Below are 14,446 nucleotides of genomic sequence, written 5' to 3'. Positions count from 1 at the left end.
TCGAAACGTTGTCGAAACTCGAAACAAATTATATATTCGGAATCATCGTGTTTAGAGCGTTCTTTTAAGATAATTTTCTTCTCGATTCAGAACTTTTATTTATTGAATTGTTTGAATAGCATGTATTTGAATTCAAACTCAATATATTCGATAAAATAACCGACAAAAAACTAACTTTCAAAGGCGAAATTGAATTATTTCAATTTTATATGAATTTCAAAATTTCAAAACAATTGCGAAACTTGAAAGTTTGATTGTATATGATTGAATAATAATAAATTATTAGGATATATAATGCAATATAATTATCCTAATAGCATAAAGGTTAAATTAAATAGCTTGAAAAGAACTGATACATTCAAATACGCTATTAGCGTCGCATTTGAATGAATTTATTGATTAAAATAAATATTTTGATTATGTAGATAGATTTTATGTACTGAAATCTTAAAGCTAAATTGAACTGGAAATGAAGAATTGAGTATGTTGCGACCGAGTAACATACGACATGCATCTGTGTCATATGATATATGCTTGATTGATTTGAATGAAAATATGTGTTTATATGCCTTATTTGTTGAGTTGATGTTGCATACACGACATTCATGATTGGTAGATCGATGTATAAAATAAATATTTTGTTAAGACGCATCATTTTATACATACATCGATATATGACATGCACGTTGAACTATGATCCTTAGATATCTTGATATAATCGATTTTGATTCTGAGGTTTTGAGTACGATACTATGTTTGACATTATGTGGCCCATAAAACACAGTCATTTGTGGCCCTTATGATTGATTGGTTGAGATTTGGGATTTGATGGCGCTTTGCCGACGCTATCATACGAATATTCTCTTATACTTGACTGAGGCCGGTGTGTCAGCTCGAGCATTGATTTAATAGTGATTCGATTAGTTCTGATATTTGCTCAGTGGATGTGCATTTGACCTGATATTTTCACGACATGCATGCATTGCATATCATATATCATCATGTAGATACATGTATATATTATGGTTGTTCCATATGGAGCGTTTGTTCACCCCCAAGATAGGCTGTTGTTGTCTTTGTATGTGGACAATGACAGTTACTCCAGGTTATCAGGAGACCGAAAGGGGTATTTTTTGAGAGAGTCATGTGTGAGTCGAGGTTGAGTGGTCTATCCCAATACATATGTATATATATATATATATACTGAGGCATGTTCCGGAGATATGAGTTGTTTATATGTAGTTGATTCAGTAATGTGTAAGCTTATTTTATGATCTGATGTGTTTAGACGAGACTTTATTAAATACTATTTTTAGTATGATAACTATAGTTGACACATTTTGGACTCATAGTAAAGAAAATTTATATTTGTTTTTCGCTGTAATTAACTAACTATAATCAAATTGCATCCTAATAACGATTAGGAATGAAAGGCCCGATACATTGTCAATCAACTCCCAATAGAACAACCTCAAAAACCATAATATAAGGAACACGTGTCTTTACATAGGTCCATTAGAGAAAGGGCACTATTCCAGATGATTACAAAATGCTACTCCAAAACATGAGGAAAATAATGGTACGGTGGAGGATATTCAAATTCTTAAAAACAGGTCGAGGCAATGAGTGGAGTATAATTCCATGCAAGAATATGGTTTGCAAACTTAAAAAGTCTATATATAGGTTAAAGCAAGTTTCTCGTCAATGGTACCACAAGTTTCATCAAATAATTATCTCATTTGGTTTTAATTCCCGGCCATACCTGTTTTAGCAGTGAACTCGATCAATATATCAACCAACAATTTACGTTGAAAAGATGGAGAAATTCAAGAATATTGTATTTTCATGCTGGAGTTTGAGCTTACCAATTAGAGTGTTACATAGACAAACGAATTGAAAGCAATAACATGAATGATGAAACCATAGGTTGATGGAGGTTTTAAGTTGTATGTATCTCATCTTGATGGCACTGTATTATAGAAAGATTTTGAGGTATTTCATCCAAACCATCAGAAAAAAGCCACGTGAGTAGAAATCCTGCGTGAAGCTCACTTCTCTAACTCCAACATCCCAACCACTTTCATAACAATAAGAAACAATCGAAAATCTTAAATCTTTTAATAAAAATGTAAAAGATATGCTGCACTTTATTATCTTTTCAAAAAGTAAGCAGCTTGCGTACACCGGAGAAGGATGAATATTATTAACAAATGTTTGGGGCTTCCTCTTCCAAAGAAAAGAATGCACTGTCACTGTAGCCTACTGTACGAAACTTGCACAGACAAAGGGAGTTCCAGCCAGAAGACCAAAATTATGGGTTCGTTCGTGCACTATTTTCGCACTTTAATTCAAGGTACTCCAACTTCCATATTTTATTTTTATTATTATATATATAATACTATGTTACGATAATTGATTTTGTGTATATATGGATGGACCCATTCGGGGTTGAATGCGATAATTGGTGCTTAGATTTCTTGTGTGTACTGACGCATTAATGAAGAAGAAAAGAAAAGTGGCAATATTGCTTTAACTATTTGTACCAACCCAATTCTCATAAATGGCAACGATTCATATATATTCGGTAAAAGCAATGTTTCATCTTTTTAAAATATTTACATATCTCTTGTCAGAACGATTGATGTTCTTTGTTTTAATCTTGGGGTTCAATCCTTTTTAATTTTGAATAAATTTGACTGTTTTTTTTTGTTTGATTTATATTGAAATTGAGTGCCGAACATTAATGTCTATAAATTTAAATATTACCCGAATTTAAAAAATGTTTATTTGTTTTTATCATTCTTGGTTTTCTTTATATATAGTATTTTGTTTTTACGGACTCATTTTTTGTCTTGGGCTTGGTGCGTATTGCCGTTTTTGTTATGCAGGTACTTCGCTCTCCTTTATCTTTCATATGTACTATAGTTTTTTAGCGTCGAAAATTATACTAAGCTTTTTCCTGAATTCTGAATTTGAATCAGCATTCTGTCTACCTACCCACATTTAAATTTTATTTGACTGATCACCAACTTTCAAATTTTCTTGAAATTAAAATTTAACTTTTTAGAGACTAAGATATCGTTTGTTGCATAAGATAAAACATTGAATTAAATCATTGTTTGGTTCTTTAAATTGACCAAACGAAACCACAACTTGCATCTAAACTTTATGGTTTCAAGTTACTTTTTAAAATCGAAGCTACAGTTAGCCTAGCCTAGAAAAAACACCCCCTATAAATCAATTGACCAAATTACCCAATAAACAACGATTTTTCCTAGTGCCGACCGATTTATTAAGATGATTTGTTTTAATAATAGAAACTATGCTACTAATTAAATTAAGATGTGTGTGTGTATATATATATATATACATAATTTTTTTTTTTGAAAAAAAAATGGTATTGGACGTGGCAATTGCTCGTGCTAGGCCTTCCAACTAACGACGTTGGGATTAGGGCTTTGGTTTAATGGCAAGTCTCGAAAAAAAGGGCCTCGAAATTGATGCATGTTTGGTCAGTAAAGCTGGAACAGTATTCAACTGCAGGGAGGGGATACAGAGGGAATTTCCTCATTTCTGAAGGTTAAATTAAGGACCAAAAAATGGCGCAGAGTTTGCTAGCGCAAAATCTAGCAACACTGGGGACACAACTTTAGTGCTTCTATGCATTAAACTGGCAAATTATTGTCCACATATAAATAAAATAATAATAATTTAGAGGAAAATGTCCATATATTATATTTTTATAAGATACATATATTATATATAGATCTAGTTACTTGCGTATGAACGGGATCGAGCTAAAAAAAATGGGCTTATGGGATAAATTTTTTAATCAATTTTATGTACTTGGGGCTAAATGAAGCTAAAATCATACAATAAATAATATGTTTATTTAAAAAAAATTGGTGTATATGTATATGGGAAATTATTTATATGATGAAATATTATTTGGACTAAGAAAATCTTATATAGTTTATTTCATTCCTCTAAAAAATAGGGTGGAAAAAAATAGTTTTTTTTATACTTCATTTCCTTGGCTTCATTATTGATAAAACAGAGGGAGCAGTGTGCAGGCAGTAGACATGTACAAAACCACAAACCAAAGCAAATTCGCATGTCCTAGCCTTTCTTGCTCTTGTTTCGAAAATGTTTGTATGCTTCTGATTTTGAAGCAAAAAGACAAGAATGCCCATCAAAGCCACTGGAACAAGTACCTGTAACAACAAGAGGAAGATTAAAAATCAATACCATGGCACTACCATTTGAAGTTCTTCCCAAAAGCCCTTTATACATTTACTAATTTCTTGGATGGGTGGACGTTTACTTTGGATTTCCTGTTGATGATATGGCAATAGGGTGGCTCTTCCGCGGCGGCTGGCGGTGGGAAGGGCGGTGGAGGATCAAGTTTTGGCGAAAGATGGAAGCCGTGAGAAGTGAATTTGAGCATGGAGCTGCCAAGAAAATGAACGTACGTCTTCTTAATTCTCGGCTTGGGCCGGTTCCAAGTTTCGTCTTTGTAAATGGGGTTTGACTTCTCGACCCATTGCTGTTCTATTGGTTTCTGACGGTGGTGGTGATATTGGCGGGACGGCTCAATCTATAATTTTGTGACAATTTTTAATCCCTTATTTGTTCTCACTTTTTCTTTCGGATTTGTCTGATATATTAGCATCATGTTTATATGCGATTAAAGGGTTCATATTTGATACCAAGATTGGCTTCTTTATTTAACAAATCCTTGCACCTGGGCTGGTGGCATATATCGTTATATTAAGCTTGTTTTATGCATTCATGCTTTACCATTTCGGATATGACCCACGTGATTTCTTCTTTATTACAATAAACTAGATGAATATCTTTCCCTTTTAAAATGCTTTTTCTTGATAGCTAGGTCCTTCGCATCTGTTTTATCTTTAACAATCTTTCTTCAAACTTGATCGCACATTTATTTTCTAGGCTCGTTTCATATATATGGTCGTAAAGCAATCAGAGTGCAAAATTCCTTTTTTTTAATGCCGAAAAAGTTATTATTTCAAGTCTTCATCCGTGATTTCTAGTTTAGATATTTTAAATTAAAAATTATGAGACAAGATTTAAAGTGAAATTCAAATTAATTTTATACAATATTTTTGTAATGTCTCTGTTTTTTAAGTAATCCCAAAAATAAAATAATAATAATTTAAAAAAAGGGTCTGAGGCGTGCTGTCACGTTGTCACATTAATTAATTCAGTAGTTTTTAATTTGGGCAACGCAGAATTCAGCAGTTTCTGCACCTTCTGCTTTGAATGCGTGCCTCTGTCCATTAGCAAACCTAAAAAAAAGACAAAAAACAATAAAAAATAACCAACCACAAATTGATTAATAATAAAAGTAAATCAAAAAAAAATCATATGTTTCCTTGATTTTCACGAATTGGTTTTCAATTGTGTTTGTGCACTCAATTTTGAAAAATAATACTATTGTAATTTCTTTTCGGGATATTTTTAGATAAACATGCAACGCTACTAGTATATCGTATCATTTTTAAGTGGTATAATAATTAGATTGGATGAATAATAATAAATCAATGTTTAGCGAGCACATTTGAAATTGTTAAAATTCAAAAAATTAAGAGAGAATATGCGAGAGCTTGCCGCAAGACACCGGAGATCACCGACTTGCCGCCTCACTGTAAGTCCAGACGAGCTCCCGACGTTAGTACGTCGTCCAAGGAATTTTATGTATCCACCAAATAACTGAACCCAACTATTCATAAGCTGATCCAAAGGAAAATTGGACGGCCATTTCTGGCTCTTAAGTTTCCCATGCACACCGCCAACCTATTTCATTATTAATTGACAAATAACGAGTCCATTTGTAAAAATATATACAATTTTTCAATCATTTTATACTGAATCCACACACACACATTCTAGTTCGAAATTTTCTAGTTCGAAATTTTCTTACTTCTATTTCATTTCAACTCCCAACCATAAGAAATAAACTGTTATGCTCACACTTTTGAGACATTTTATTTAATTTTTAAGATTGTGAAGGCTTGATGAACTAAGAACGGAATGATTGAATGAATACATTATTTCCTACCTTAATAATTCAAGAAGTATTTTTTAAGCGATAATGATTTGATCTTATAGATCTTTAAATGATAGTTAATTTTATCCAGAGAGTTACATTTTTTTTTATATAAATTTTTTCGGATTTTCACAATAGTGTTAGGTTCACTAATAGTATAAAACTTATTTCTGAAAAAGAACACGACCTAATGCAAATGTACAACTCCTTTACATGTATTGGGTGTTCTTAAAGTCCTCCATGGAAAGGCAGAACAACTATTTTGTAATCATTGATATTAATTTGGATAACTAGTTGTCATTTAGATTCATTAGAACTTATTTTACGATTCCTTGAACTATATAGCCTTTCTTAACACATTTTTGTGTGTCTAACTTTATATTCAAATTCAATTCTAAAAGATTAAACCTTAGAGAAAATTAGGGGAATATGTTATGTTAATTAATTTCATTTAATAACAAGAAATCCAAGTAGTCTCTTCTTCGTTGCACGTGAAACATGTCACCAACTAAATTGACTGAATGGCATAACTTTTCAATACATTGCATGCAAGTGAACCGACAACCCATCCTTGCACGACCTCACGCCGCACTGCCTAAAATCTATCGCCAAATAATAGTCATGAAGAAATAATTTAAAGAGATCAGCAACCACTGAAGTAATACACATGTGAGAAGGAGAATGGCAAAAACTTGATTTGGTCGCCGATACCATCGAGCATGATTTTGGCATATGTAGTCGGATTTAGACTTTACATAAATGATGTTATCCATGTGAATTGGGTTAGCTGGGTCGGAGCAATTTATCGGATTTGATAAAAGTTGTATTTAAGAAAAGTGAGTAAGAAACATGACTTCAAAAGTAACCTGCAAACAAGAAGAATAACTCGTGAATGGACGTCTCAGCAGAGGAAGGATGAAGGAGAAAATGACTATGTATATGTGTGAATATACATGAATGCCAAGATCTTAGAATCAAAAATTCAGATCCCTCCAATGAAATGCATACCTACTATTTATAAGAAGAAATACTATGATTACCTTGTTTTCAGTGTCCACTTGCTAATTAGTGTAAGGTGGTTGCCCATACCTTACATCTAATAACTTATGTGACACATCAAATCCCTGTGATTCTGACAGTAATGATTGTCAATCATAAAGTAGACTATACTGGTGCACTCAAGTGATATATTATTTTTGAGGTAGCCCGGTTAGAATGCCTCTCGAGAGCTTGTATTGAAGCCCGAGTTTATGATATCACGGGGAAAAGATGTCCTAGACCTTCATTTACCCAGCTTCTGAAGAATTCATCCTGCAGATTGACAATGAGTTGGGTTATAAATATAATATCTCGGTCGATCATAACGTGGACTCTAATTGGGGTATCAATAAAGTTCTACAATTTATTATTATTATTATTATTATTTTTTTTGTAATTCTATCAACAATTCATTCTAAAAAAAAGTCTTATGATACTGTTTCGTGATTAATTTTATAAGATATATTTCTAATTCGGTCCGACCCATTAAACGATTTTTTTTGTATTTTTATTATAAATATGAACTAAGTCCATCCGTCTCAACACGAACACCTCGTAAACGTACTATTTTTTTTTATATCATTTCGTTAAAAATTTTTATGATAGAAATGACAAAATTATAGAACGAGATGGTGAACTAGCCGATGTCATGCAAAAATCGCACGTATACATCCCAAACTTCAGATCCTCGTGATTTAGCTGCGCATTTGCTGGTGATAACACGCCAGTACCTATTAACAAAATCTCTCGATTTCCCCATACAAAAATCAAAATCACTCTCATTCTCGATAAACCTTAACTGCGCGCAATCGAGTTCAGATCTGCATCTGGTATGTGTTTCTCCCAACACTTCGTACCGTTGTTGATTTTTTTTTTTTTTGGGCAATGTAGGCGAACTTAAATTATGATTGTTTTTTTTTTCACATTATAGGTTAGTTGAAAGTTCGATTGAATTTACATATCTCTGATTCTTACGTAATTGTCGGTGTTTGGGGTCCTTTCTTGGGTCGGTGTGTAGATCCACTTATGGGATGTTCGTTTTGATTAATGTTCTCCGTTCCTAATTGTGTGCTTGAGATTTCAAATTTCTGGCATTTTCTATTTTTCTTTGAATATGTACTAGTATTCTGCCTACGCAGTTTGTCGGTGCGAGGTGCACAACTATAATTATTCATGTGCGGTTTCACTTTAAATTTTGCATACTTGTGCGGCCAAGATGTTAAAGTTCGATTTGTTATGGTTAATTTGCTAATAAAATCGGCTTACTTTTTTTTTCCTTACTCAATTGAAATCGGAAAGGATGATGTGCATAACGGATGCTATTGATGATTGCATACTGTTGACTGGAGCTTGCACGTGTTCCTCTTATCTGTACGGTAGCTATACGCTCATTTACAATCAGATGCCTCCTTGGAATACTATCTGTTATCTGACTTGTTTATATTCCCTCGCAAAATATTGTTATAGAGGTCGGATCTTTCTGGTATTTTTTCCTAGTAATTTGTGGAGGTAGGAAAAAGTTTAATCTGACTGCTTATATTAGGTGCAAATTGAATAATTGATTATGTTTCATGCTACTATCTTTGTCACAGAAACGGTTTTGTTCAATGTTAACCATGGCTTGAAAAGACTAATTATTTTTTGGACTCTGCTGATCCTCATGTTCTTTTCTAAACTGATCACTAAGTTGATTTTCTTGTTTGTTAATACGCAAGATGCTAGGCTTAGTAGCTTGATGCATCTTAGTAAACCTCTAGTATCATCAAGTGAAAATGACAAATGTTTCTTGTTAATATTGGTTGAAATGCCCTCATCATGACATGATTAGTAATACTTAATTATTGATCTTCATTTAGTCGCCACTTGTCATTTCTATAATTTATCTGATTGCAGAAACTTTTTTTTAATGTGCCATCGATCCTAGCTGGGATTCAGCAAGTTGCAGGACATTTTCTTTGCTTTCCTTCTGCTGAAAATGGAATTGATCTTGATTTCAAGAAGAAAATTATGTACTGCTTTCATCTACTTGGTACTCACGTTACAAGCATGTAATGGTTTTTATCTACCCGGAAGTTATATGCATACATACTCAACAGGGGAAGAGATTTATGCCAAAGTGAATTCTTTGACCTCCATTGAAACCGAGCTTCCCTTCAGCTATTACAGTCTTCCTTATTGTCCACCTCTAGGGGGAGTCAAGAAAAGTGCTGAAAATCTTGGAGAACTTCTAATGGGAGATCAAATCGATAATTCTCCATACCGTTTCAGAATGAATGTTAACGAAACTGTGTACCTATGCACTACATCTCCGTTGAGTGACCACGAGGTCAAACTTTTGAAACAGAGGACTCGAGATATGTATCAGGTTAACATCAATCTCGACAATTTGCCTGCTATGAGGTATACAGAGCAAAACGGACTTAAAATCCAATGGACTGGGTTCCCAGTTGGATACACTCCTGCCAACAGTGACGGTGATTACATTATCAATCATCTCAAGTTTACAGTTTTGATTCATGAGTACGAAGGAGCAGGTGTGGAGATTATTGGTACTGGAGAAGAAGGTATGGGTGTAATCTCACAATCTGATAAAAAGAAGGCTTCAGGTTACGAGATTGTTGGTTTTGAGGTTGTTCCTTGCAGCATTAAGAATGACCCCGAGAAGATGTCAAAACTTCACATGTATGATAATAGTACATCTGTAAGCTGTCCAAAGGAGCTTGACAAATCTCAGATTATCAGGGAGCAAGAGCGGGTGTCATTCACCTATGAGGTTGCATTTGTGAAAAGCGACATTAGGTGGCCATCTCGGTGGGATGCATATCTGAGGATGGAAGGATCCCGTGTGCACTGGTTCTCAATTCTGAACTCATTGATGGTGATTTTCTTCTTGGCAGGCATTGTTTTTGTCATCTTCTTGAGAACGGTGAGAAGAGATTTGACAAGGTATGAAGAGTTAGACAAAGAAGCCCAGGCGCAGATGAATGAGGAGCTCTCTGGATGGAAGCTTGTGGTTGGTGATGTCTTCAGAGAACCATCACACTCAAAGTTACTTTGTGTCATGGTTGGAAATGGAGTTCAAATTACCGGGATGTCACTTGTCACTCTCGTGTTTGCCGCCCTTGGTTTCATGTCACCGGCTTCACGAGGTATGCTGTTAACCGGTATGATAATGCTTTATCTTTTCCTTGGAATTGCTGCTGGTTACACAAGTGTACGCATGTGGAGGACCATAAAAGGTTCATCTGAAGGGTGGAGATCAGTGTCTTGGTCAGTAGCATGCTTCTTTCCGGGAATTGTCTTTGTTATCTTGACAGCTTTGAATTTCATCCTTTGGGGAAGTAATAGCACCGGTGCTATTCCCATTTCCTTGTACTTCACACTCTTTGCACTTTGGTTCTGTATCTCGGTACCACTCACTCTTGTTGGAGGATTCTTAGGAACACAAGCTGAGCCGATACAATACCCTGTCCGAACCAATCAAATCCCAAGAGAGATCCCCTCACGCAAATATCCCTCATGGCTACTAATTCTTGGTGCTGGAACTCTTCCATTCGGAACCCTTTTTATCGAACTGTTCTTCATACTCTCCAGCATCTGGCTTGGAAGATTTTATTACGTGTTTGGTTTCTTGCTCATTGTAATGCTGTTGTTAGTAACCGTTTGTGCTGAAGTTTCTGTTGTCCTAACGTACATGCATCTCTGCGTCGAGGATTGGACGTGGTGGTGGAAAGCGTTCTATGCTTCGGGTTCAGTTGCACTGTATGTGTTCCTCTATTCCATAAACTACCTCGTCTTCGACCTACAGAGTTTGAGTGGGACCGTGTCAGCTGCACTCTATGTTGGATACTCGCTGATAATGGCAGTTGCCATTATGCTTTCTACTGGCACCATCGGTTTTCTCACTTCATTTTACTTTGTCCATTACCTATTCTCGTCAGTAAAGATTGATTGAAGAATACTTGGTATTCTTGGACATTAAGCAGACTGTCTTAAAATATCTGTTTCAAGATAAGATACTTTTGCATCAAAATCAGTGTTTTTAGATGCTTCATTCCCCATATATTCTTCAATTCACTCAACCGACACTTGATGTGGTTTGCAATTTTATTCTAATACGTTGCATTTTTCTTCTTCTTGTATGACTCGTGTATTTAAAAACTCAGACGTTTTCGATCAGCCCTTTGTCGCCATAAATAGGAAAAGAGAAGCAGCAGTACTTAATCATTTTAGTGGTCTTTAAGTTGTTGCGATAAGAAAATGCACTCATTATTCAAGATGTGAATAATCTCGTGACGTCGGCCGAGCTACGGTTATAATTGACCCCCTTTAATTTTAAGTATAATAAGAAGATAAATTTATAATCGTGGTTATTGTTAACGAAATGACAATTAAGTTTTTATAAATTTTATATAAAACGCATATTAACTTTAGTATTTAATAGATAATAACATTATATTATTATTATTATTATTTATTAATAGATAAATGATTTGACACTTTTTTTTTTTAATTTATTATTATCGTATATTGCTTAAAATAAATTAGTATCCTCTGTCCCGGCTCCTAGCTCGTGACAATGTCCTACTTCTTGGTCAAACACAAATATTTTTATAATCACTCATTATACAGCTGAAAATAAAACACAAGAACTTGTCGTGTCGTACTCGTCATTGCCATATGAGACTTAAGTCCGATGTTAGCTGGCATCGGCTTCGACAAACCACTTCATACAAAAATTTTCTGGACCAATATTCAAATGCTTCGATGGCAGAATTTCATATTATCTGGTCCTTGTCTTGAAAAATTTGGCTCTTGAAGCCCTCTTTTCCATCTTTTCTCTTTTCTTTCGAATTTTTTCATCTTCTTCATCTCCCTATACCATTGATCAATGTAAGTGAAAACCATACTAGAACCGTGACACCATATTTATAATTTTTTTGCAGAATTATCATTGATGAAAGACAGAAAACTGAAAAGCCAAACATGTGGGTGGCAAGTACCTCTGAACCATGAGGCAAGAACCCTTTGACAAGTCCAAATAGTTGATATGCTGCGAATGCTGGAATCTAGAAAAGAAAATGAAAAACCATTCAAGTTCATTCAACTTCTAATGGAACTAACAAGGAATTTAGATACATTAGCTAAAACAGGATAGCGGAGTTGTTGAATGGACAAAATTGACATGCATAAAATATCAATAACTTGTTCAACAAATCATATCAGATCATATTTAAAAATTTCAAGGAACAATGCATGAGTAGATATGGTAAAAAAGATCTGAATTTTGAATACACATAACTTACCACAAAGTATACCAGCCAAAATTTTTCAGATATTATGGAACTGAGTTGGACAAAACACGTAACATAGATCAAATCGTGCAAATATCTGCAATAAAAAAAGAAGACAGAAAATAAGACTATAGTTCTCTTCATGAAAATGATTTATGAGTGGTGAATAAAATATATATCCATATGGCATATGATATGCACGATGTATATCGTGGCAACAAAAAAGACTATGAAGCAATTAAAGAAACTAGCCAAGAAACATTCACATATACCAAAATTAGCAACATGTTCTTACATTTATTGCATTCTTCTTCGACAATTCGAATATGTCAGTGCCAAAGCAAGCTTATCAAGTAAAATAGAAATATTTGAAACATCCACTAAGGGGGTAGTTTAAAACATATCAACCAGCAAGCTTCCAACATCAAATTTACATCATTTCAAGATGCCACGGCCCATTCTCCACCTCCACCCCACTTCCCAGTAAGGAGAAAAAGTCAAGAAGCTATGTCAGTAAACACAAGTCCAAGCTTTCTAATCCGATATTAAGTCATCCTATACACATACAAACAGTCTGCGGTATTGAGAGTTGTAATGGGAATGACTATCACTCAATACGAGTAGACATTATGCCTGTAAACATGCAGTTTCCTGATCGGATATCAGAAGAAAAGGCATCCACTAAGCTGGAATCGTGATCCTCAAGTAGAACGGTGTTATTCAAAACTTGAAGTTATGGAATACATAACCAAAAAAAAACCAATTATGCTAGTGGATAGTAAAATAACTTATTACATTTGAAATGACTCTTTTGCACCAGCAGTCATATACTTTTGCATCAACACAGTAGACAAGATGAAATCTAAAATATAAAACACAAAAGCAATAACTATGAGCATAAATGGATAAGGGTACTTAAAATTTAAAACAATGGCACAAACCATTCCAATTGAAGATCACAATGAACAGCAACTAATGAAAAGTTCAAATAAAAACAAATATTAACAAACCAAGATACCAACAGAAAGTGTGCAAACCGTACCATGATTCTTATCTTCATCTACAATGAACCCAAAAGGTTCGCTTTATACCATTTAATTAGCTATTAGATGATTCTTATCTTCATCTACTAATCAATTTGTTAATTCTGCTTACATCATTATACTATAATCATTCATATTTTTGTATAGTAGGCGTTGCTAAAAAGGCTTCTCGCTGCATTGTCCCACATATTCAGTATGACAATTAATCCTGCAACAAAGTCAATACATTATAGCGAGAATTTGAACTGGATGCAGCTTACTACTCAATAAGGGGTATAAGCAAATCATTTCATTTTCTGAAAAACAAAAATTAGAACAAACAGATCAAAATTCAAGACTCGAAATTAATCCAATCCTCAAATTTCCTACTCTCAATCATCACAATTTGACATCCAAATTCAAAACTCAATCCAATTCTTTCAAACAAGATTGTTTGAATTTGTTAAATCAATGCCATGCCACATCAACTGCGACTAAGAACAAAAAAATAATAATAACAAAAAAAATCACATACCCACAAATCCCTCCAGTACTCATATCAAATCCACCATCGAGAAGCTCCCCGCCTTCAGTGTAAGCAGGTTTTGCCATTACAGAGAGCTGCTGATACGGAATTACATAAGCAAGGGAAGTCAAAATCAATCCCGCCCAATGCTTCCACGTGAAGCTGGAGTAGAAGACTCCAATTCTCACCGCTACATAAATTATCTGCAACCAAAATTTTGCGAACCAAAGGGAATCACGAAAATTAATAAAGATCAAATTCAAATTCAAACTCAAATTGTACAGTGGATGAATTATTAAGGTTACATTGGAGACGATGATGAGGCGGAGAAGGTTCTTCATGTGACGGGCATTTTCTTCTTTACGTTTTTTCGCTCCTTGATTTGCCATTGAAACGATATCGTTTAACGAGTCTACGCAGAGACCCCGAGAGGGTTCAGCTGAGTATTTTTCTCCTGTATTGGTGAAAACTGAAAATAGATAGAAGGGGGACA

At 34.4% G+C, this 14,446-nt stretch overlaps 2 protein-coding genes and 1 long non-coding RNA gene across 7 annotated transcripts; 2 read left to right on the top strand and 1 right to left on the bottom strand.

Annotated features, from left to right (window-relative positions):
- The first annotated feature begins 2,174 nt into the window (after positions 1–2,174).
- On the top strand, positions 2,175–4,241 carry LOC140824424 (uncharacterized). The gene is made up of 2 exons (XR_012116347.1): positions 2,175–2,353; positions 4,058–4,241. It is a non-coding gene; the product is annotated as an uncharacterized lncRNA (long non-coding RNA).
- Positions 4,242–7,734: 3,493 nt separating this feature from the next.
- On the top strand, positions 7,735–11,174 carry LOC140816013 (transmembrane 9 superfamily member 12). Of its 5 annotated transcripts, none has more exons than XM_073175095.1 (3): positions 7,808–7,941; positions 8,411–8,482; positions 9,036–11,174. In XM_073175095.1, exon 3 carries the CDS (start codon positions 9,087–9,089, stop codon positions 11,064–11,066), a length of 1,980 nt encoding a protein of 659 aa, XP_073031196.1. In that variant the 5' UTR covers positions 7,808–7,941; positions 8,411–8,482; positions 9,036–9,086; the 3' UTR covers positions 11,067–11,174. The 5 variants fall into 5 exon arrangements, with proteins under 5 accessions (XP_073031181.1, XP_073031185.1, XP_073031196.1 ...); XM_073175089.1 differs by having other exon boundaries at positions 9,005–11,174; XM_073175101.1 differs by having other exon boundaries at positions 8,411–8,487.
- A 457-nt stretch (positions 11,175–11,631) lies between these two features.
- LOC140816005 (uncharacterized) lies at positions 11,632–14,442 on the bottom strand. Its single transcript, XM_073175074.1, has 5 exons — positions 14,259–14,442; positions 13,963–14,156; positions 12,418–12,502; positions 12,115–12,180; positions 11,632–11,987 (listed from the first exon to the last, which is right to left on the bottom strand). Exons 1-5 carry the CDS (start codon positions 14,340–14,342, stop codon positions 11,895–11,897), a joined length of 522 nt encoding a protein of 173 aa, XP_073031175.1. The 5' UTR covers positions 14,343–14,442; the 3' UTR covers positions 11,632–11,894.
- Between the last annotated feature and the right edge of the window lie 4 nt (positions 14,443–14,446).

This window comes from Primulina eburnea, chromosome 2, assembly GCF_022965805.1.
Source record: "Primulina eburnea isolate SZY01 chromosome 2, ASM2296580v1, whole genome shotgun sequence".
NCBI classification, from domain to species: Eukaryota; Viridiplantae; Streptophyta; class Magnoliopsida; order Lamiales; family Gesneriaceae; genus Primulina; species Primulina eburnea.
The sequence above is the reverse complement of the archived record's forward strand: the minus strand, read 5'-3'. Positions and strand labels throughout refer to the sequence as shown.